The sequence below is a fragment of the Talpa europaea genome (assembly GCF_964194135.1).
Source record: "Talpa europaea genome assembly, chromosome: 11".
NCBI classification, from domain to species: domain Eukaryota; kingdom Metazoa; phylum Chordata; class Mammalia; order Eulipotyphla; family Talpidae; genus Talpa; species Talpa europaea.
Window position 1 is genome coordinate 97,933,924 of NC_140078.1, and position 24,590 is coordinate 97,958,513.

The window sequence follows — 24,590 nt, forward strand, 5'->3', positions numbered from 1 at the left end:
CAAAGAATGTATAAATCTTTCTAATCCCCTGTTAATGGTACTCATTTAGTTTAGTGTTTTGTTGCCCCAGTTCCAACTTCTTACGTTTCAGACCCAGCTTTTCAAGTGTTAATGCAGTTTTATTGTTTCTCAACACCTGTGTTAGATGAGTGTATCCAGCAGATGGCATCAGAGTTCTTAATGCCAGCAGCTCTGGCTACTGGAAATCCCGGAAAGCCGACTGTGTCATAACTAGCTATTCTCCTAGGACACAAAAAAGTGTGATTAACTGTGATATACTCAGTCCAGCATATCCAAAATATTTCAATGTTTAGTATTAATATACAAAAAATATTAATGATATATTTTACCTTTCTTTTCACACACAAAATCTTCAAATCCTGTTGTATCCACTTAGAGCACATCTCAATTTAGAGGCTACATTTTCATCAGGAATACTTGCTCTATTTATATTTCATAAAATATGCAGTTGAAAAAGTAGATTTGCATATCTAAGCTATTCCAAACACACTTAGACATATTTGAAAGTTTGCCAATAACTAGATGGAGTACCAGGGGTTAAATTTAAGTTAATAAGTTAATAATAAATTAAAAAATCACTTTCTCAATCATACCCACATCTCAGAAGCACGAGACCCTTGTGACTGCTCAGCGCAGCTCTGGACAACCTGTCACCACATGCACTGTGCTGTGACCGTCACCCCCTAGTAGTGAACTCTTCTTCCAGGCCTACGTAACCATTCAAGATACTGGTCTGACTTTCACTTGGAAGCAAGAAGTGGTGAAACCTGCAGAGAAGCGTGTCCATGCCTTACCCAGGTCTTTGTAGAGCTAGGCGGAGTGTTTTGGATCCAAAGCAGCTTCGAGTTATTTGTTTTCATTATACTCTTCAGGCCTCTGTATTTTTGATACTGTTCATTTGAATTGGTTAAATAAATCATTTTGTTTGCCCACAAAATTCCCTGAGGAGAAACTTGAAATCCATATACATGAGCTTGTAGCTGTGTATGTCTGCAGTACCTTTGCCAAAGACTCGTGGAGTCATCTGTTTCCTCTTAAAGCCGCAAGGTAGCCCGGGGGCTAGTTTTCAGCAACCTTGTGACATACAGATGAGGCGATAGAATTTAGAATTTGGAACAGGGCTGGGTACTGGTCTTTACAGTTATTAAACATAGAGTAGCCACACCATATGTGTCTCTTTTCTCTTTCAGCCAGTCAATTGAACTAGGTCAGTTGTATGTCAAGCAGTTCATGTAAGACTGTGTGGCTAAGGTAAGTGATGATAATTGAAGCTAATTTGTTGGCCTGCTGAGAGAAAATGAACCTGGTTCTCTCACCTGCCCTTGCAAGGTGGTTTGATGGTGAGGTGTTTTGTTAGTGTGAATTTGAACATCCAGCTTAATGTGTGAAATGTGTACGAGATATTGTATTCACACACACAGTGATTGGTGTAGCTCGTTGTTTAGGAAAAGGGAGGAGTCAAAATCAAATGAAATACATGTTTAATGAAAACCTATCAGCAGGCTTGGTGTTGACCTGTTGCTGTCTAAGGCTTAGCTTGATCTCTTGGTGTATACTGTAGCTATATGTTCACACCCAGTGTTTGTCCAGTGATGGGAGTGGTCAGAAATGGGACCCTGCACCCTCATTTTAAGCAGCTTTCTTTCTCCATTACGTGTCTGGTGTCATGTTGGCCCTAACTGGAAGGGCAGCTGCTCAGAACCAGTGTTGCTGGTCGTAGGCATTTTCTCGGGTGCACTGCCTTCCCTTTCTGTTGGGTCATTATCATGCTGGAACGTTAAGCTTCCTTGAGCTTGAACTCAGTGGGTAGCTGAAGACACTTGGCCCTTACTCCCCTTGCCCTGTCCCCTTCCCCCCCAACATGTCCCTCATGATTGTCCAGGGTTGTTGATGAAAACCAGAAAACCCTGCCTCCCAGCCCAGGCCTCTGAGGTCGCGGCATGTGTGAGGACGGCGCTGTAGGGCACCTGTGCTTTATTCTCCTTTCTGAAAGCAGCACCTGCACCTTCAAACAGGACTTTATGTCTCTGCTTCCAGTTATGATCTGCATGCATTTTTATGGGTTGTATAACCAGCATAAACATAGCATTTGATTCATTTTTTTCTATTTAACATTTCTGAAGCAGCTCCATTGCCACTTAATAGTTCATCAGATTCCTACACGTTAAATGCTTCCTCAGTTGTAGGCTGGCTGCATTTCATTGTTGTGAATAAAGTGGTTATAAAGCATCTTTTTGTTTGGTTTAACCAATGAAGACCTTTATCCAAGTACTTTCCTCCCCCTTTTAAACCTTTCCTTTCGGTGTTACTTTCAGAAATGAGATCACTGGGTCAAAGGCTTGATCATTTTTTTGTCACTTGACGGGCCTTGGCAGGAGACCTGTTTTAATAAGGGCCCTCAATGCCATCGCAAGTCCCCTGAGGAATGACACAGGTGGTTAACAAGTACTTCCACTCCAGGCCAAGTGGTGACCGTAAGATGCCAGTGGTGCGTGTAAACCCCACCAGGCCGCAGGAGGTTAAGCTTGAGATACAACCATCTCATTCACTCCAGCAGGAAGAGTGAGAAGGGCAAAGAAAAAGTGTTCTTCCTGGGAAGCGTTCTCTCTTCTAGAAAGTTTTCTCAGGAATCCACCCAACAGTTTCCACCTTTATCTCACAAGCCAGATTATAGTCACTCGGTTACCTGGAGATGCATTTGGAAGATGCAATATATGGTAATGAATATAGATTACTTGTGCATGTAATTAAGGAGGACATGTTTTTAAAAACCAACTTTAGATCTGAATAGACTTTTCTCTAAAGAACATATAAAGTGGCCAATAAGCACATGAAAGCCAGCAGCATCCATCACTGGGGAAGGGCAAATCAAAACCACAGTGAGACGCATTTCCTACCTCTAGGATGGCACTAGAATCAAAAAGACGTGAGTGTTGACGAAGGCGCGGAGAGTTAGAAACCTCGTACATTGCTGGTGGGCCAATCACTTTGGCTTGTGGCCCAATCACTTTGGAAACCAATTTGGCAGTTCTTCAAAATGTTAAACATTGAGTTACCCCATAACCCAGCAATTCTACTTCTAGATATATACCCAAGAGAATGAAAACATCTGTCCTCTCAAGAACTGGTACCCAAATGTTCCCAAAAGTGGAAACAACCAGAATATCCATCAAATAATGAACGGTTGAAAAAACTGTAGTGTATCCACATAATGGAGTGCTATAAATTCTGCTGTAAATGAAGTGCTGTTACAAACTATGACATGGGTGAACCTCAAAAACATGCTGAGGGAAAGGAGCCAGACAGAGATCACACATAGTCTGACTTCTTTATATGAAACACCCAGAACAGGCAGATCTATTCACGGACACTAGTGGTCACGTAAGGGAGGGGAGAGGGATAGAGAGTGGCTGCTGATGGGTTTATTTCTGGAGTGATGAAGATGTCCTACACTAGATAGTGGCTGGTTGCATCACTTTGAATATACTATGAATCGTACATTTTTTAAAAGGGTGAACTGTATCGTATGTGAGTTATAACTCAGTAAAGCTGTTTTTAAGAATTAGCTTTCCTCTCCTTGTAAGGCATGTCTTTGTAATAAACCTCAAAAGAAAGGCACTGGTATGGGGTGGGGTGTGGGGAGACGTTCCTTAAACCAGTTAACATTTCAAGAATTGTATTCTTCATCTTCTCTTCATTTGAGCCCTGGCTTTAAAAAATCTGCCCTGCACGCTTGGGGTCAGATCCCTCTGGCTGATTGCCCGGATGACCGAGATTCTGAGTGGTTTCTTTGTTCAGTAGATACATCATCTCAAAAATGAACCTTTTTTTCCCAGTATCCAGAGCTCTGAGGAATAGAGATGCCAAGGGGTCAGCAAATAGGCATTGGAAGCCACTTTATCTGCAACCAGCAGGATGTCAGAAGGGTTTGCTCTATGGTACTCTCGTTCCTTGGAGATGTTGTCGCTGATCGGCAAAGGCAGCTCCGAGGCAGTGGAGAAGTTGTCTTGTGTTTGGAGAGGTCTCTGTGCCAGGGATCTGCAAGCAGGCAACACCTCACCCCGGGCTCTGCCTCAACCTCCAATTCATCATCAGTAAAATGGAGAGATAGTAGCCTTCTCATCCAAGGATCGTAGTCCACAGGCCTGCTGATGGGGTGCAGGGGTACACTCCTGAAATGGGGATGTGGAGTGGACAATGAGTACTGTCTTGTGGGAGAAGGACGCCAAGCACCTGCTGGTGAGGAGAGTTGTTAGCGTGGGAGGTGATAGAATTGATGCTGGAAGACGGCAGCGATAAGGACTGTCAGAAGGTGCCAACCGGCAGTCCTTCCTCTGCTCTGAAGGCTGACGTATTAGCAAGAGTGCTCACGAAGTCACATAACAGGGACAGCTTCCCGACACTGTGTGGAAATTGGGCACAGTGATCAGCCTGTCCTCTCTGCTCTAGATTCCTAAGCTTTACAGGGGTTCATATTGCCACAAAGCCTTTAAGAAAAAAGGAAATTATTTTTGTGCAGATCAAGGAATGACTTTACATTTTTGTAAATGTATTTGGATTGAGGAATGCCCTTATGAGGTTCATTTTGATCAGATATATAAGGCTTTCATATCTGATTACAAAACCCTAGAAATATATTTGTCTTTATTCTTTTGACTGTTTTTGTGTTCATCAAATTGTTCTTCATAGTTCCTCTCTTGACCAGTGGTCTATTTTTGGTATAAATTAAGAATATAAATAAACGAAATAGAAACAAAAAATGATATGAAAGATCAATTAAACCAAGAGCTTATTTTTGGAAAGAATCAACAAAAATTTTATAAAACCCTTAGCTAGGTTTACTAAGAAGAGAAAACCAAAACAGGTTAAGAAATGAAAGAAGTGAAACATAATGCAGAAATAGAAAGGATCGTAAGAGAATACTATGCACATTTATATGCAAAGAAACTACAACCTAGAAGGACTAATTTTTAGGTCATGCAGCCTTACAAGACTGAACCAGGGTGAAATAGACAGTTGGAACAGACTAATCACATGCACAGAAATCAAGAGTAAACAAAAATCTCCATAAGAACAAAAGCCCAGTATCAAGTGGTTTCACTAGTGAATGCTATCAAATGTTGGACGATCTAAGACCCATCCTTCTCAAACTTCTTTAAAAAAAAAAAAAAAAGTGAAGCTGGGAGAAAGCTCCCAAGCATATTTTATGAGGCCAACATTACCCTGACCCCCAAACAAGGACAGCACACAGAAAAAACTATACACCAATACCTCTGATGAACATCCATGCAGAAATCCTCGACAGAATCTTGGCATTTTGAATCCAGCAATATATTAAGGGAATCATTCGTCATGAGCAAGCAGGATTCATTCCAGGGATGCAGGGTTGGTTCGATGAATGTAAACCAATCAGCGTCCTTTCCCACATCCTCCTCCTCTCCTGTCTTCCTTGGAGGTACGCACTGAGCAGCTCCATGCCCATCCTTACACTGCAGCCAGGATCTCCCACATCACCTTCTCCGGGGAGAGCCAGTTGTACATCTCTTTGTGTTTGAAGGTTTTGTAGGTAAACCACAAGCAGATTCTCCACCCTTGGATCTCTAATTACAAGACGGCATGCTGGGCCTCACCCTTCCCCATCCTTTCACTCCTCCACCTGCCAGGGCCTGTCCATGGGCTCTCAGGTTTATGTGACTGTCCCTGGAACCATTTCTAGAGTCTGGTCCTGCCAAGGGCCTCTATAAGCTGGACCCACTAGTGTGGGACTGTCCGATGGCACGCCTGGGAAAGAAAGGGAGGAGGGGGCATTCCTTGGCTCTGCTGCAGGTGCACCCTGCTGCAGGTGACTGATTCATTTTTCTTTGTCAGGTAGGACCTGCCGACTCAATGACCTGAAGGGTCATTTCAGCATTTCTGCCTCCAGACTTCACCACAGTGAAGAACTTTCACTCTCACTCGCCTCTCAGGGTGCTCTGACTCTTAACGGCTGAAGGTGCCTGTTGTCCAAGATGGACAGCATCACCTAGCAGTATGCATGTCCCCACAGCATGACGGACGTCAAGAGCAACCGCGAACTGTACCACCAGTACACAGCCATGGCCCCCAAGCTGCTGGCCCACATCTCGAAGCTGCTCATGGTTTGCCGGAATGCAGGCATTTCGGTACCAAAGGGCATTCGAAACATCTTTGAGTTCACTTGGGAGGAGCTCATCATGGACCCCATGGTGCCCACGGCGTCCAACATCACTGGCCTGGAGATCAGCTTTGGGGCCCCACCCATGGTGCTTGCAGAGCCCACCCCCGTCCAGGCCCCCGTCCAGAAGAAGCCACCCCTGACAGCGCCAACGGTGGTGCCAGCAGCGCCCCCGCCGCCCGTGCCATCCACTCCGCCAACCAAGTTCTCCGCTGCCCCCCCCAGCCGCCAGGTGTGCCCTGGCCAGGAGACCTTGCGCAGGTTCCAGCAGCAGTCCATCCACCTGCTGACGGAGCTCCTCGCTCTGAAGATGAAGGCCATGCTGGAGTCTGTATCTGGTGAGCTTGCTGGCCGGTGCCTCTCCATCAGGCTGGGAAGGGTGCACCACAGGCACCAGCATACTGACACCCTCCCCCATCCCAGAATCCTCCTTTCACTCCTCTGTTCTCCATTTTTTTCCTCCCAGTCCCTCAACTTTGTTGAAACTAGATGGGAAAGTGGGCTGTGGAGAGGGGTGCGAGGTCCGAGGCACCATGGGGGTGCAGTTTGTGGAAATGATGCTGAGGTGGGAGAAGCAGCCCTCAGGAGGAGGGGATGTGCGGTGCCAGGGGAGTGGGCTGATTGGCGGGTAGCAAGACAGTGTCTGGTAGAGCCAGAACCAGGGGGAGTTGTGAGAATCGGGGTCTGTCCACAGGAAGGGTGTCATCCCAAGTTCAAGGTCAGGATCTAGAAACCAGTCAGTAATCAAACACTCGAGAGGCTGAATTAAAAAAAAAAACCCAACAGCATCAGCACCAGCCCTGTGGGTAAGAAGAGAGCAAGGAAGGGGGTGAGAGAGCAAAGTGCCACCTGCCAGGTCTTGGGAGTGTGAGATCCTTTTATCAGGAGCCCCTCACGGCTGCGAGCAGATCTCCACTCGACACCCACCTCCCAGGCCGGAGCAGAGGGCCTTCTCTTAGGCAGTTGGCCCCACGCTGGGGGCCAACGAATCGCGTTAGATGATTGTTTTCATAGGTGCCAACCCCGTGGACATCACACGGCGCTTCGTGGAGGCCAGCCAACTTCTCCACCTCAATGCCAAGGAGATGGCATTCGACTACCTGATCAATGCATCCGGGAAAGATGGCTATGATGTTGCAAAGCTGTGGAAAGGTGGGTCCCCAAGCCTCAGCCCTCAGCTGTAAGTTCAGCTCACGCCACCAAGACCGTGGTGGAAAGGGCAAGTCCCCGGTTTCAACAGATGATGTGGAGGAACAGGCGCCCAGGCCCCACAGGTGTGTACATCGGCGGGCTTCCCGCAAAGAGCCATTTTTTGGTGGCATTTGCAAGGCGGGAGGTGTCTCTACCTTACAGCTCCGCCCCCAGTAACGACAGTGTTTACTCTGAGCTGTGGTGCTGACCTGGCCACGGCCAGCGTGGGTTCATACGCACCGAACCCATGTGAAGGGAGGGGCGGCCTGAGGACTGCACCGTCCCCTGTGGGAGGGGACACTGTCTCCAGGCCGCTGGTGTCAAGCCCCGAGCTGAACTGTAGGACACGCGCTGTTATCAGAGACTGTTTAGGGGTGGCGTGGGGGACTGCAACCTCAACACTGGAATTGGAGGCAGAACCCTTAATATTGTGAAGCAAAAAGGAAAGAGAGAGAAGGGAAGGAAGTTGGTGGTGGAGGGATGCCCTGGGGATAATACCGTTTAAAGCTGGAAACATGCGAAGTAATACTACGCGGTTTCGGGAGCCCTGCGAAGTCCACGTGTGGAGGAGAGATGCAGGGTGGGAGGGAGGGCATCTGGGGAGTGCAGGAGATGTCGGAGGCCAGGTGGGTTCCTGAGCGAGGCCACTGATGACCGAGGTGGTAGAGTGGAGCCTGTCAGCGGCTGAGGGAGGGAAAGGGTCGCAGCTACAGGACTCGGTGGAGGAAGGGCGATGCGGGTATTGAAGGGTTAAATATAAAAAATCAATAAAGCCCTTGGATATCTTTGCAAAAGGCAAACATGAAAAAAAAAAAAAAAACCAAAAAACCCAAACCTACGTTTTATTGCTCCTTGTCCCACCATTCAGGAGAAAGGAGATCACACCACCTGGAGAAAAGTCGGCAAGATGGTTTTTATTTCTTATGCGAATTACCGTGCTTATAATAGCCACAGATACAAGATTTGCTAAATAGAAGATTACGGTTATTTTGATAAGTTTTGTCTCCTTTTCTAAGCTAAAATTCCAACCAAACACTTCCAACTCCCTGACACTGTTTACCATGGAAAGGGAGTCTCTGCTCTAAGGAGGAGTCTGTGCAGCGGCTCAGAGCAGCAGGCTCGGCCATCCACGTTCACCTAGGGGCCCCGACTGTCCTTGCACCCTTACCTGCGCGATGGGCCCGCGCCCTGCCTGCTGCGTAGGGCGTGGGGATCCCCACATCTGGGGCACAGCTGCTTGGAGGTATGTCGTATGGTGGGAGAGTCCCGGGAGCAGCTCCGCGGGTGGGCCAGCTCTCCTCTGCTTTGCACAGTCTCCTCACCTTGGAAAGGAACCGCTGGGCGGCTGGCATGCAGCAGCCCCCAGCAGGCGCATCAGGTGGCGCTGGCCGGGATCGCGGGCTGTCTGGTGACCCCGCCGTGGCCCATCTGCCACCGGTCCACCGCGGTCGCGCTCATCTAGTGGAGGAGACTTTGCAGAGAGCTGATCTGAACTGCGGGGAGCCTTTCCATGATTTCGGGGTCCTGTGAGGCAGCAGCAGTGCCCCAGGAAGCCTACTATGCCTGGCATTCTGGGGAGGTCTTGCCCTCACTGGCATTCCTGTCTTAGACGCTCATTTTTTTAAACAAGGATAGGGTTTGAGAGGAAAAAAAAATTCTAAGTGACAAAATATAAATGAAGGTGCCAGCATTTCTTTTGGAAAACCATCCATCCTAGAAAGACTTGAATTTAGATCACGTCCCAAGGCCATTAAAAAGAAGATTCAAACTCTGTGGACGATTTTGCACACACTTTGCCTTTCTGGGCAAGGCGGGCCACAGCTGTGACGGAGTCTGGAGTGTCCTCCCTTACCGCGGTGACCCACACAAACCCTTGCTAAGGTGGTGTCTCCATCACCACTAGACAGCTGCCTGCCGGTGCCTGCTGGTCCTGGCCCAGAGCACAGAGCACCAGGGTATAGCCTTGACTCTTCGTTACTGGCAATATCATTCCATCAAACATGCCAGAGGAAACAAGTGACCTTGCCATCTTTACGTAAGGGACCCTTTTCACTTTTGCAGTTTCCTTTGTGGTTTTGTGGTTTTTTTCTCTCTCTCTCCCTCTCTCTCACTTAATATATACACATCCTCTGTATGTATATGCACACACAAACACACATGTAGATATTTATTTATATGAAAATTACTGCAATTTTTCTGTTTCTCAGTTCACTTGACAAATGTTCTCCAACATGGCTTTATACTTTTAGTAACTATCATCTTAAGGGGGTGCAGACTCCTAATGTCCACATTCCGTAATTAACTGAACGCTTCAGTTTCTGTTATTTGGTAGAATGTGCATTGTCTTTTGCAACTTTATGCTTATCATGCCTTATTTCTGTTATATTGGTCATTAAGATTAATTTCCCAAGATAGGGATTGTTGGGGTGGAGGATCTTAATATTTTGTAGCTTTTGCTAAATAGTGCTTTCTCTCTAGGCTTTTCTCTACATCAGCAGGGTTGACTGGTTTTATCCATCTTTGCCAGCATTGGTTATTGTTAGTTTTTCTCATTTCTGCTGAGTTTGAGACACTGAAAAGTTGTTCTAATTTCAACATTTGAATCACGAGTGAAGGTGAGTATGTGTGTGTTTGCATCATCCAGGATGACTAGTTTCTGTTCTAGTTTTTGTCTACTTATGAGGTCAGGTTTACCATTTTCCATCATCTTGGACTGTGATGATTTCCTAGCAATGTTTGCATGCCTACCCAGTGAAATGACCCTGTTTGGGGGGAAGAATAAACAAATGATTTAATGAAAATGATCACAATTTCCCAGCAGTTGGAGAGACTAAATTTTAATTCTTAAGTGGTCAGATATCAAATGATTTTGCACAAGACAGTGTGATTTTGCATGAGACTGAAGAGCTGATTTCTGTGGCCTGGATAAGGGGAAGCAGAAGGCTCTAAATTTCTTTCTAACTGTCCCACGGTTCATTCTCTCGACCTAGTGCAGCAGTTCTGTCTGTATCTGCCCTAAGATCTGCCTTTTGTACTTACTTGCAACTCTGTTCGGTGTCATTTCACTCTTGAGAGATATCAGAGGCAGACGAGCTATGGAAAGGAGCCCTAAAGATTTCCCTTAATTACTTTGCATATACCCATGCATAAAAAGTCTTTTCCCCAGGGATCTGGTTGTTTTGAACAGCAGGACACTTTAGAATAATGGTGTACTTCTAGAACAAATAGTCCACACTAACATTTTTGGTTAAAAAATTTTTTAATTTAAAAATCAAAAGCAGCAGCCCTCTCTCTTCCTTTCCAGAGTCTCTCATGAACATGTCGGCCATGGGGGTGAACTCACCTTACCAGCTTATCTACGAGTCCGCGACTAGCTGCCTGAGCTTTTCCCTCTCAACTACAAAGGATATGAAAAAGAAATCAGGTAACCATGGTTCCTAGCATGGCATCTTGGTGGTGGGAGTGGGGCTAGAAGATTCCCTGTGTAGCTTGATGGGATGGTTTGATTTGGGGTTTTGATAGGAGAGCTCTGCGACTGCCCTGACTGGAGACCCAGCAGCTGTTAGCGGTTGCTGCGGCCACTGCTCAGTGTGGCCTCATTGTGTAAATGTTCCCATGCCTTCCCGTCCTGCTGACGTCGTGCCCTTCACCTGAGACGACGTCCCTAGTCCCTAGCATACCCACCTCCTCCTCCTCACACACTCTGCCCGGAGAGAGCTGTGCTTCCCCAATGCACAGCAAGTGGGGGAACCAGCACCTGAGCAGGGGAGCCTGGCTATCAGATGTAACCATGTTTCCTGCGTCTAGTTCATGAGGGCAGAAAACAAAGACATGGAAGTTATTTTTGTTTTCTACCATAGAAGGAAAAGCTGGGGGAGGAAACAGGGAGCTTATGAGATAAAACAACCTAGCAGTGGCCAGGGAGCCGGCATCTTGGGGCAGAGATGAGCTGGGGCTGGAGGAAGCAGAACAAGGCCCCATGGAATGTCCAGGAGCCCCGGGGCTGTCGTGAGAGGGGTGGAGCAGAGTAGACGGGGAGGGCTACCCCAGAGGGGTGATGCGAGGATTGGCGTCAGATGGGAATGCTCAGTCACTGTCCCGTGAACCCTTCAGACACTGGAGGTTAGGTTAGAGTGGAGATGCTTACTTTTATTCCTGACCCTGCCCTTGGCCAGCTATGAGGACTTGCTTTCTTCCAGTCCTCACCCTCCTCGTCAAGCCAATCCTTACACACTTGTAGTTAGTGAGCAACTGCTGTTGCCAGTCCCTGTTCTAGATGCCAGGAGTGCACTTGTGGACTCTTAATACAAAGAACATCTTAACAGAGCTAACTCTCTTGGTTTTCCCTGCACAGTGTGGGTTCAGCTGCCCCCCACTACCTGGTATTCCCCCAGTTCCTTTACCACTGTTCATGTGTATCCCCTCACCACAGTTTACTAATCCACATGCTCATCTCTGGCACTCCACTTTATGTGCTCCTGGTTTTCGCATATCCCCTCCTCACTGGCCTTAATGGACATAATCACTGACAAGGAAACAGTCTCCTCAGACCCCCAGTAACGTCTTGCTTATTTTATGCCCCCCAACCTTGAGGGTGATGCCTGGAGTCAGGATGCTCAGTATGTCTGTGGGTCACCTGTGCAGCCATTTCTTCGGCTTCCCCTCCAGGTAGCTGCTCGTCCTGGTGTTGCACGTCCTCACTGGCATAGCTGTTCAAGGACGCTGCATTTCTTTGGTGTGTAGAAGTTATTTTCACAGAGGCATGCTAGGGTGGGTGTCTAAACTTCTCTAAAGGATTATAAGTAACCAGGTATCCTGTCTTGCTCAGGAATGCCCTGGTTTATGCTTATGTCCTGGCATACCTATCAGATACATCCACTGTCAAAGCCAAAAAGTGCCCAGCCTGGACATTATATTGTAGAGCCTTTCTTGTTCTTAGAGTCTGGAACCTCTGCTCTCTGTTCCATGCCCATGTACCACCAGCTGGCCACCTCTGCCAGCCTAGGGCTGGGTAGACTTGGAGCAGACAGGACCCAGGGGCTGATCCCTGTGGAGACACCAGCCATCTCCAGAAAGCAATCCAAATATAGGAGGAGACTGAGAGTAGTTCTGTAGTGGCTCCTGGTTGGAGCAAGAGGTTGTTACCTTCGCAACCAGGGGCAACCAGGGGCAGGCCAGACATGGATGCTCAGCCCAGCAGATGTCCCAGGTGGCTGGCTGGCAGGGCCTCAGGGTCAAGTCTCTTGTCTCTGATAGCAGGATGAGTGGGGAAGGGATCAGGAATCACTCAAACTGTGGGCAAAGACCCCATAGCTTGGTTGACAGCAAGGAATATTCCGTTCTGAGTCCCCCAGGGTTCATTTGGAGTGGTGCCTGAGTGGTGCCTGGCCTGAAGCCAGCTTCCATTCTTGATATATGCAAGCAGAGTGAAGTTGCGCTTACGTATATCAAGGGAGAGCACATGGCCCCAGCTGGTGAGCAGCAGAGGCTCAGGTAGCAAAAACAGGTCGCACCTAAATAGAAGCCTTTGGAAGGTCAGCCCTAGAGAATGACCTCCACACTCTCACGTCACCATATTCTCATCCATCGCATACTTGCCATATGGTCTCTGCAATGGAATGTTATTCACCCTTGAAAAGGAGGAACTTCTGCAGTGTTCTACAGCATGGAAGAATCTTAATGGCATTATGCTGAGTGAAAAGCCTGTCACAAAAAGACAAACACTGTGTGATTGCACTTGTACGAGTTACTGAAAATCATTGTCAAAATCAGAGAGAAAGCAAAGCGGGGGCTGCCAGGGACTGGGAAGGGGAGGAGTTGGGGAGTTGCTGTTTAGTGGGGATAAAACTTTAGTTCTATAAGATGGAAGACACTCTATGAATAGGTGGTGGTGATGACAGCACAACAACGTGAGTGTATTTAATACACTGAACTGTACACTTGGTTCAGATGGTAATTTTTTGTTAGGTGTTTCTTGCTGCAATAATTAAAAAATAAATTAAAAACCTGCTGCGGTCCAAGTCTCAGTCAGTCCCCACTGCCCTCTGTGGGAGGCCGTGTAGTCCCCTGGGACAGAGCCAAGGCTTCTGGTCTTTCATCACAGGTGTCGGGGATTCATTTAGTGTTCACGGCAGCCACAGCTGGACTCCCCTCACTGAGGACCAGGCCTCACCTTGGGGAGACACAGCCACTTTCATCACTGCACAACTCTGCTCCTGACACACGCTGGGAGAACCACAGAGTGACATCTCTGTTTTGTATAAGTGACCTGCCAGGAATTCCTGTCTCCCCAGGAAGCAGAAATGATTCCCCCAATTAATCGGGGGTGCTGCTTCCTAGCTCTCCCTGCTCTTTCTTAACCTGGGTTAAGAAACCATTTTCCGGGCCTCCCCTTGTGGTGCAGCAGTTGAGCGCTGGGTTGCAAAGCTGCCCGCAGCCTCTGCAGCACTGGTTCCATCCCCGGCTGCCGGCGAGGGTCCCACATGGCGCGCAGACCTCTCCTGCTGCCTGCTGCTCCCCTCAGCAGTGTATTTTCTCAGTCTGCCTGTTCTGTTCCCTGCTCTGGCTCTGGTGAATTCTCTCGCCTTCCCGTGCTTCTGACTGTACCCAGTGCTTGTATAAATAAATAAATAAATCTTAAAAAAAAGAAACCATTTCCCTTTTTTTTAAAAGATTTGTTTATTTATGCATACAAGAACTAGAGTACAGGTCAGAGGTGGGGAGGGGGAGACGGTGAGAGGATTCACCAGAGACAGAGTAGGGAACAGAACAGGCAGATTAACTGAAATACACTGCTGAGGGGAGCAGCGGGGAGACAGGAGAGGTCTGCGGCGCCATGTCAACCCCTTGCACCACCAGGGAGGCCCCGAAACCATTTTCTAAAGCCCTCCGTTACCTCTTCATATCCAACTACAGGCAAATCAAAAAATTTCGAAGATTTTCCCACATCACCCATCCACTGGGGAGCAGCCTCTGCCTCTGACATCGTGGAGATCAGCGACCCCTGCCCTGAGGCCCGGGAGAAGCTGCAGCAGATGTGTCGCCACATGTGAGTGCCTCAGTGGCCGGGGGAAGGGCAGGAGGGGAAGGCACTGCTACTGGTCACTGTGGCACATGGAGGGGCAATCCCAGGAGTGACTGAGTCATGCTGGGAAGTATGGGCCCCTCAGTGACTCCAGGGCTAGTGGCGGACAATGGGTGTCCCTCATAGGCACGCCGGGTCCCAGTCCTTGCCCACTCACAATCCTTTCAGTCCTCAATTGACCGTATGAGGAAGATGGGATATATGCCCGTGTTGCTGATGAGGACACTGAGGCAGCCCCAGTGGGTGGGTAAGGCATAAATGAGGTCCTACGTCTTGGTGGGCCTGACCCCGGGCCAGTGCCCTCTGCCTACCCACCAGTGAGCCCCCTTCGTGAGGCTGCTCATAGTTCACAGTCTTTGTGCCCTGAATGTTTGTTTCTTAATTTGTCAGATGTTCTCCCACAAAAATGAAACACTTCTCAAAGCAAAATCATTGACACGGGTAATTAATGATTTTTAAAATTTGATGGCTCCCGCAAGTCCTAGTAACATAATCTACATTTTCCTAAGGGCTGGACCATGGGCCATAAAGGATTGAAAACCCGGTCATGTCTAAGCCGTTGATATCTCTCAGGCCTTTAAGACGTGCAGGGCGTGGGTGGGGGCATCCACCCAGGTTGCTGCTTACTCCTACACTCTGGGAGGAAGTCCCTGTCACCTCAGCACTGGGTGCTGAGCAGAACCTCCTGCCACTGCGGCCCACCATTCTGCACACAGCCCCCATTCTGTTCCTGGCTGGCTTAGCTCCCTAGCACTAAAGGCAGAAATCAGGGCTACATTTTTAGGTTTAGGGGAAATGAGGTGGGGGCAGGTGCTTTTGGGATAAGGAAATCAGAAGGGAGCTGGGAGAAGCCTTAGAGCTTGGTGAGAGGTACGTGTCAAGGTGATATGTTGGTCTCCTTCCCTGCAGAGAAGCTGAAAGGGTCTCCTGGAAAGGAAGGAATATCTTCTACCCCACATTCATACGCAACTACAGGACAAAAATGCCCTTTCATCCAGGGCCAGCCCCTAAAGGGGACACTCAAGCCCCAAACTCCCATCACCACCACACTTCAGGTGCTCAGGCTTCTGCTCCTGCCCTCCAGCACCCTGTCGCCTCCACCCACCACGCTCACTTCAATCGGTATTCTCAGGACGTGAGGATACCCAAGAAGGCCAGCAAGTTGCATTATACCTTCTATGACGGCTCCTCCTTTGTTTAGTATCCTTTCACTGGCTGCTGCCCTTTCTCCCTGCAGCTCAGCCCCACAGACTTCCGGGAGGGCATGAGTCTGAGTGTTCACTTTGACATTTCAATCAATCAATGGAACCTGGTGACAGGGCCTCAGGGTATTAAGAGTTTGCCCTTGTGAGACTCAGGAAGGTCAGAGGAAGGAGTACCAAGGTCCAGCCCTCAAATTCAGTACAGAGCTGAGAGAATGAATATACCATGCCCGGTGGTCTGTGGGCGGCTTGCCAGTGCAGGCCGGGGACCCAGCAGAGGGAGAGACACAGAAAATTCTTCTGTAGGTGAGAGAAAGAGGCAGGATGCCCTGAATCCTTGGGGATGGAATTTTCATCTTTCTGCCACTGGCTCAATGGCTAAGCCCTGTGGTTCATACCTACTTTGTCCCAAAGGTCCTGTGTTTGGCATCTGATCCTGAGAGGCCCACCCAACATACACCTTGCTTACTCTGCAGCTGAGCTCTGTCTGTGTTCATGAACATATGGGCAGCTGGGTCCTACCTTGGGGTGTGCTCATATTTTTGGTCATGTTTTTTTTCTTTGCGAATCTGGGGAAAGCTATAGACCCTTTCCCCAGAAATACACACTCATATATGTGAAGCCTGAAATGTTACCTGCAATTTCAGGAGCTTGCTGACCTCCAAAGCCTGTCTGTGGGCCTGGAGTTCCGAATTCTAGATTTCTAAAAGGCAAATCCTTGTTGGAGGGTGAAGCTGGAGACGCTGCATACCTTAGAGTGAAGGGAGTAAGATTATTTTCTTCATTGACGTTTTCTTCAGTGCTTATCAAGCGTTCCGTGTGATGCGTTAATGGATTGAAATGAGGGCGCCACCCATGCCTTAGAGGAGCAGCTGTAACTGGATTGTTTTCGTCTGAAATGAGAAAGGAGTCGGCGTGTGGGTGGCGATGGTCAAAGAGCGCCCTTTGGACAATCCTAGGGTGAGAAGCAGTGAATCAGGAAGTCACCTTGGACCCCTGTATTCCTTGCAGGGTCCTGTCGCCCCCTCCCCAGACTGCTCTCCACAGAGCTACACCAGGTCCCGGATGCACCACCTATCTGGCAGCCAGGCTCAGAAGCCAGAGAGGGCAAAGTCCTTATAGCAGGTTCTGTAGTCTGAGGTGGATGAGCTGTCAAAGAGGAGAGACTAAGTTGCTCATCCTTCCCCTCATTGTAGGAATGGGTAGGAGAGAAATCTGGTGGGAGAGCCAGGCCTGGGTCCAGGGCTGCCTCCTCACCTTCACTAGGTGGCCCTCTCTCTAGCATCAGTTTTTGTGTCTTTCAGGATTATTACTTCCAGCAGAGAGCAGGAAAGGGGTGACTGAGGGGGGCCTCATTTGAATAATAGAACCACTGGGCACAGGGTCCCCTGGCATTGGAGGAGAGAATGGCTCTCTGAGCTATCTGGGGCCTGAGGGGGGTGCACTCAGCCAGGCCTGCCCACAACAGCCCTTCTCGCTTCCGTTGGCCTCCTCTCTACCAAACTGAGAATTCAGAATTTAAGCGCCCTGTCAAAGAAGTCCTACTGTTTCTCTGGCCGTAAATGAATCCATTCATCACACTCTGCTCAGCTCTGTGTCCAAAGGGCCCTGAGGTACTGAACACAGCTAACTCCTTCCAGGGCAGCTGCTACTTGCTCAGTGTCCTGGGACTCCCCCACTCCCTTTCCTGACTCTTGGAGGCCTTGAATAGGATCATCTCCCCAAGCTCCTCGTGAGGCTGTGTCTGTGAATGAGCTTGCTGTCAGAGGGACCAGCGTCTGGGGACCCACCCAAACCTAGATCTCCCAACAGAGATCACGCCCTGGCCTTGAATGAGCCTCCTCTTTGGGGGTCTCGCTTCTTGGTGATCCTGCATCAGTCACGTCTTCTCTCTGAGCTTCACCTTTTTCTGTCATAAGGTGAGGTCTTCCATTGCTGGTGATCTAGAAAGAGATTTCCCGTTCACATGTCCAAACTCGCACAGCTGTTATCCCTCTTGAGTAGAGAGAATGCTTTCTTCAGGCTCCCCGCAGAAGCCCAGCCCAGCAGCTGATTCTGTCTTCATGGAGCTTGCTGGGTGGCGCTCTCAGGCAAAAGTGACACATCTGCTCCTGGGGTGAGAAGAAGTTCCAAGACCTGATTGGTTTGCACTTGTCAGCATCAGCCCTCAGAATCCTCCAGCGTTCATCTGGTTGTCGGCGTCCACTGCCTCTTTTTCCTCACCCACTGAGTGTCCATCAGACTTCCCTCAACGTCTTTCCACATGAAGATACACAGCGTAAACACCTTGTTCCCGGGCCCGTGTCCTGCGCTGCTCCTTTCGGGGTTTGTTGGGCTCTCAGAACTACTCGGTGAGGCAGGAGGTGCCTGGCAGTATTAGAAATACCACTGACCTCAGAGGTCAGGATTCTGGCTCTGGCGCTTCCTGCAGTGTGATGCGAGGTGGGTCATTCCTTTGTGGCTGGGGTTCCTTGTGTAGGATGACCCGCTTATCCTGGTTAGCCTCGGACTTTCCTGGTTTTAGCACCAAAAGCTCTGCCTCCTAGGAAAGCCCTTGGCTTCAGGGGAAGCCTCGTCATAGGTAAGATGGAGATAAGCCTACCTGCCCCAGAGTGGCTGTGAGGAAAGAAAACAGATGTGGGAAGTTACCCAGGGCACAGAGGTCCCACCGTCATTCAGTTATCTACCCAAAATACTTGAGGGTCTTCGAAGGTGGGGGATGATGCACTTTGGTACGTGGACTCTATTTCCATGGGCACCCGAGAGCAAAGCCGGGAGAGTTTTTTGTTAGTTCTACTTGACCATTTCTGCTAGTTATCCCTCTGGAAACCTCGCTGCGTGCCAGATCCCTACGTGCTGCAGAGGAAGAACTGTCACCTTCCTCTTCAATGACACACCCAGTTTCTCCTTCCTGGCCCTACTGAACGCGGAAGGCCAGGGCTGCGTTCACTATAACCTAAAGGCACGGTGAGTGGGTTGGGGGAACCCAGGATGACGAAGAGGGGTACTGGTGGGTGGCAAGTCAGAGTCCCTGGAAAAAGGAGGGTCGAGGCAGCGTCAAGAGGCAGGGCCAATTAAGGCTTGCAGGGAAGGAGGTTCTTTGAGGTCTCGCCCGCACTGGATCCACATAGCAGCCGACAGGAGGGCCAGACCCTCAGTCCTATTCCACTTGCACCACTGAGCACTCAGACCTTGGTTGTTGCCTAGATTCACGGAGGAGCTTGGAGCGTGGAGGAGAGGGTGTGGACACACTCTGGGATCGTCTAAACTTGCCAGCCGAGCGCTGATTTTGCCTGGCCTTCCACGGGAGCCGCATGCAGGAGCAATGACTCTCTGTGTGCTCCAGTGCCCCCTGTGCCTCGGGCTCCTGGGCAACAGGGCACATATTCCATTTCTCCCCCTCTTGGGGGAGCTCCCCTGAGCTTCGTCATCTTCCTCTGACCTGCCTTTCCTAGCAAACTCCCCCTAGTAGCATCAACAGGTGAAGGGACCTTAGACCATATTATGTGGAGCAAGTAGGGTACCTGCAGGAACCCCTCGTTCCTCTGGCCGGAACAGTGCCTGCCTGTGGCCGGTAGGGATGGGGGCTTCCCGCAGGGGCTCGTGGCAGCCCTTCACTGCCGTGTCTCTCCCAGCTGCCCGTATGTGTTGATATTGGATGAGGAAGGAGGGACCACCAGCGACCACAAGGGCTTCGTAGTCCACAAGTGGAGCTGGGCCTCCAAGACAGAGACGCTGCTCTCCCTGGAGTATAAGGTAAGGGCCGGCAGCGCCGCCGGCAGCCTTCCCCAGCTGCCCCACACCAAGAACCGGAGGGTTCCCTAAAAGACAGGAGCCCTGCCTTCAAGGAACCTGGTGTCTCTGTCAGAAGCTCCCAGGCTGGCTGAGCGGCTGTCACCGGCCGACAGCACCAGCTGGCTGCTGTGCGGCCCTCTCGGGCACAGCCGTCCCTTTATCTTTATTACTGACGGTGTTACATTTTATAGTGAAAATGTCCTTTATTTTAGGAAGTAGCTGGTAAACTACTTGACAGTTTTATTTGTAATGGCTACTCCTGGCAATTGGAAAAGTTAGCGATTCTATGTTCATCTTCCTGGTTTCTCTATTTATGACTTTGCGATCGGTAAGATCAAAGGCTGGGTGGGAGTCAAGGACTCTTTCTCCTTGACTCTTTCATCCTTGACTCTTTCTCCCTTCGTTTGTTGGTTCAGTCAACCATTCACCAACAAATTATTAAATAACAATGTTGACCTACTAATCTTAAATAATAACGTGATTAATTTACTAATAAAGGATTAGATGTGCCGGTCACTTTAAAGCAGGATTTCCCTTGGCACTACTCACCTCTGGCATGGGAGGACACTTGACAGCACCCCCTAGATGCCCTCCCAAGTGTGACACCCAAGATGTCTCCAGACATAGCCAAATGCCCCTGGAGGCAAATCTGCCCTGGTTGAGGGTCACTGATCTGGGCGGGGGGGGGGGGGGGGGGGGAGGATGAACGACCTCTGGAGGAACTCGGGGTTAGGGAAGTAAGAATGCAGAGCAGAGCTGAGTGAGGGGCAGCGTCGCCAGGTAGAGGTTCAGGGAAAGCACACAGACACTAAAGTCCAGTTGAGGTGGCGTGAGATGAGGAGTCCCACGGTAAGAGTGATGGATGGAGGCCTCTTGGCACACACGTGGGGCTCCAGTGCCCACCCCCGCCTCCCACCGCTGCTTCCCACTCTGTGCCTTTCCCGTTCAGCCTCCATGGCACAGCCTGGCTTTCCCAGCTTGAAGCCTGCCCCTCTTCTCCTATCCACCCAAGTGTCCTCTCTGCTACGGCTGGTGCAGAGCCCCCAGCCCATACCCGCCTCTCTTCTCAGAGCACCCACGGCCCCGGTCAGGCATTTGGCCACCGCTCATTCAGGGAGGAGGCTCTCCGCGCGGGCTGCTTGTCAGCATCACCTGTGGAGCTTGCAGAAACAGATGCCCAGGCACAGCCCCAGGAAATTCTGATTCACTTGGGCCGTTGTGAGTTCTGGATTTGGTAGTTTTCACAAATATGATGCCTGGCCAAGTCCATGTTCCCCACTTTGGGGGGGTATCGAGTTTTTATCTTAAGCTCTCTGTAGCTGTGCGGACGGCATGCGTGCCAGGAGACTACAAGTGGGTTGCAGACGGGTACCATGTTATGTCAGTGAGACCAAGTGGACAGATAACTGCAGTGAGAGTCTGAAGAACCACATGCAGGCACCAGCTTTGCCAGAATCTGGTTGTGCAGCTTTGTGAAAACCACTCAGCTTCTCTGAGTCGCAGTTGTCTCATCTAAACAAGATGGATCGCCAGTTTGGTCCTCCTGCCTCACACTGCTTTTGTAAGAACTACAGGGAATGATAGAGGGGGAGGCAACACTGACATTTGAATTCTGTCCAAGTGCAGTGCTCCATACTCTGTTTTCTAGAAGGAAAACAGGAGAGGTTTCTGTAAGTGAGAGTGATCTACAAAATTTGAAGACAGCAAAAGACTTGACAGGAAGACACTCGGATCAGATGTGCTGCTAGCAGGGGACCAGCATCAGACTGTAGAGCAGGAGGAAAGGCCCGGCCGGGAGGGTATTCAGTGTAGACCGCCGGGCCACAAATGGATGGGTAGGAGGAAAGGGAAGCTGCGCCATGCAGTGTGATCTTGGCCCAGAGGAGTCCTGAGGTAGAGCAGGCCAGGGCCTGCGTGACTGGAGGAAGCATGGCCCGGCAGCAGGGCAGAGCCCCAGACTCTGGAACCTAGGGGAGGGCCCCCTGATAAGTAACCCTGCTCACATGGACATCCAGGGCCCTGCTTTTATTGGATGGGCTTCCATGGCCTATGAAGCCACTTCCATTGTCCTGACCTCATTTGAGTCCAATACTAGCTTCTCGCCTACTGCGTACTGAAGAACTTGCACTTCAGAGAGGTTCAATGGCTGGCTAACAGGGAGGGGGCAGAGCTGGGACTCACCCCCAGATCACACACATCTCAGAAAGGTGTGAGTGGCTCTAAAGGCAACCCACCCTCCCGCTGCCTCTTCTGGGACTGCTCCATAGGAAACCCCACTCTTGAGGAGGAGGATCGCTCCTCCTCAAGGGGAGAGCAGCAGCATATTTTGATGACTGTATGGAGTGGGGGCCCTGAGCATGTACAGTGCATCCCATACTGTGTTCCTGTTTGCATCTGCCCACACACCACAGAAGGGGGTGCAGAAGGGGGCGCTCCTCTTCCCAAGGCAGCTCTGCACAGAATAGAGCCAGACCTGGTGCCAGGCACATGGTCTGCCTGATTCAGACCTTAATTCTGCCGGATTCTGACCTGCACGACATCCCATCCAGTTCTGCGAGACCAAAGCTGACTTGCTGCTGGTCTCCCGGTCTCCTTCATAGTTGGTCCCAAACTCGGGATGGGAAGGGAAGGGACGGGGGTAAGAAGGCATCATTTAGTTTTTCTGCTAACCCCCGAGAGATTGCAGCTCTCTTGTCTTCTCCTTGAAAGCTAAAGGCCAACATTAGAACCAGAAAGACCTTGTGCTTCCTCAGCTCCAAGTCAAGAAGAGTTTTGTATTTTGTGGTCAGTCAGGTAGGGGTTGGTGGGACAAGAGAAACAGGCAATAGAGTGCTGTTGTTTTCTCCTGCAGGTAAATGAGCAAATGAAACTGACAGTGCTGGGGCAGGATTCCATTGTGGTGACCTTCACCTCCCTGCAGGAGACAGTAAAACTCACTGTCTCAGCCACCAGCTGTCCCCATGGGATAACACATGATAAACGGGTAAGGCAAAGCAGATGAGGAACCTAGCCTGCCCCTGTGGCATCTCTACTTGGGTTGCCTCTGCACATCTCAGTGCCTTCTCTGCCTAGTGGGCTTATAGTCATCATTTGCTACCTGACCTTAGTATTACCTTCAATGTTAAATATTTCTATCAGTTATGAGTCTTTCTGTTCTAACAGAATCGAATACAAACCAGTCTAAGCTTCAAAAGAGACTATATTGACTCAGTAAATTTTTAAAAAAGATTTGTTTATTTATACAAGAACCGGGGTGCAGGCCAGATTCGCAGGAGGGTGAGAGGATTCACCAGAGACAGAGTGGGGAACAGAATGGGCAGACTGACGAAATACACTGCTAAGGGGAGCAGTGAGCGAGACAGGAGAGGTCTGCTCGCCATGTGGGACCCTTGCCGGCAGGCCAGGATCGAACCAGCGCTGCAGAGGCTGCAGACAGCTTCACAGCACGGCGCTCAACTGCCTGCGCCACCAGGGGAGGCCCTCAATTCAGTAAATTGAAAAGGTTATCAATATGCAGCTTCAGGCATGCTTGGATCCAGGTCCTCAAATGATCCAACAGATCATCTCAATTCTTGGCTCTGCTTTCCTCTTTGTTGGCTTTCCTTAGTGTGAAAAAATGATCGGGTGTATCTTCAGGTTATTAATTAGTCTACCAGAGTTGGTCTCCCCCAGGGAAAGAGGGCACACTCCACTAAAAGTGACACCAACATCATTGGCTATACTAAGTGCCTATTGCCTGAATGTTCCCAGTGGCCAGGAGTGTGTGTTGCTCTTACCGGTCAGGCTTGAGCGTCACGTCCATCCTGGCAACCGAGGGATGTGGTCGAGTGTACCTCCTGGCCGAAGGATGAGGCAGTAGTGTTGTCTTAAACTGAAATCATAATGCTGTTTCCAGGAGTGGGACAGATGGTGCTGGACAGAACAGCGGCCACAGTGTGTGGCTGCCTCCTCACCCACCCCAGGTAGAGTCCACCTCCCCCTCCACTCGGCCTGTAACAGGGTGGTCCCCAGGAAAGGGGGAGGTTTCAGGTTTCCTGCCCCACCCAAGGGAGGGTGGAGCTGAGCAGGGAGAGAAGAAGCTGCAGAGGAGACTGAGGAAGGAAGCAGGATGGAGAGCCAGAAGGAGACCTGGAGGAGGCGCATGGAGCCTAGAGACACGTGAAGAAACTGCGCTTGTCTTTTGGTCATGGACTGGGTGACATAGATGTGGGTGAGACCCGTGGGGAGGTGACCATGGCAGCTTTTATCTTGATGTTGATTTTGCTCTTTTCCTTCCAGGCTTGTCTGGTTGTTTCTGACCCTTTTCTGTGGGTCCCCACTGGAGGATGCTTTAGACTTGTGGCAGGCTTTGGGGCCTTGCTCTGGGCCAATCCCATTTGGATGGACGTTTACCCACGAGGGGACGGGTAACTTTGGGTGCTTCATTTAGAAACTAGATTCTTTGCCTTTCCTGTATTGTTTCCTAGTTTCATTAAAGTTCCTTCCCATTAAAGTCTCATATGTTTTGTGTTGATGCGGCGGATGGCAGAACCCTATATAGAATAGGCAGGTTTGCGGGGTTTGGGCTGCCCCTCTCCCTGCCCTGTAACAGATTTGGCGCCCAACGTGATTTAGGACAGAGCCATCTGTGGTTAGTCAGCCCCATGGGGAAATTGGGCTTCCCTATGGCACTGACTGCCATAAGTGCAAATGTGATTTTTTGTTTCTCCAGTGTGTTTGTCTCATATGTTGATTTGCTGTTGAAAAACTGGCTTGGGCTTTGTGAAGATTCTTTGTGTTTGTGTGTAATTTGTTTGTAGTGACTTGCTAAGAAATTTTAATTTGTGGAAATTGTTCTGTGCCACAGTTTTACGCAAAAGATTAGGCAGTACGTTGGACCATGTGGCCAGATCAAAGATGGCGTCTGAGGCCACTTGGCAGGCTCTTGTAAAATTCAGAGGTTCTTGTTGCTAGGACTTTGGACCTTTTTCCTTTTCTTTCTTTTTGTGGTCTCTGCTGTTTCACTAGCATTTCTAAAGGCAATAATGGTTCTTCAGTGATATGCTTGGGCTGCCCCTCTCCCTGCCCTGTAACAGGCCTTCCAGCTGGGACTCAGCTCCCTTCT

The 24,590-nt window shown here is 49.7% G+C and overlaps 1 protein-coding gene across 1 annotated transcript in view; it reads left to right on the plus strand.

Annotated features, from left to right (window-relative positions):
• Window positions 1–6,068: 6,068 nt before the first annotated feature.
• The window catches only part of LOC311180166 (uncharacterized protein C3orf20), a gene marked incomplete at both ends in the record, with an annotated part of 34,809 nt that continues 16,287 nt past the window's right edge, over window positions 6,069–24,590 (plus strand). The window contains 8 exons of the mRNA XM_084247827.1: window positions 6,069–6,552; window positions 7,229–7,366; window positions 10,710–10,829; window positions 14,321–14,453; window positions 15,399–15,689; window positions 18,506–18,658; window positions 19,327–19,447; window positions 22,338–22,469. Of these exons, the coding sequence (XP_084103953.1) occupies window positions 6,069–6,552; window positions 7,229–7,366; window positions 10,710–10,829; window positions 14,321–14,453; window positions 15,399–15,689; window positions 18,506–18,658; window positions 19,327–19,447; window positions 22,338–22,469 (1,572 nt within the window). The remainder of the gene's footprint in view (window positions 6,553–7,228; window positions 7,367–10,709; window positions 10,830–14,320; window positions 14,454–15,398; window positions 15,690–18,505; window positions 18,659–19,326; window positions 19,448–22,337; window positions 22,470–24,590) is intronic.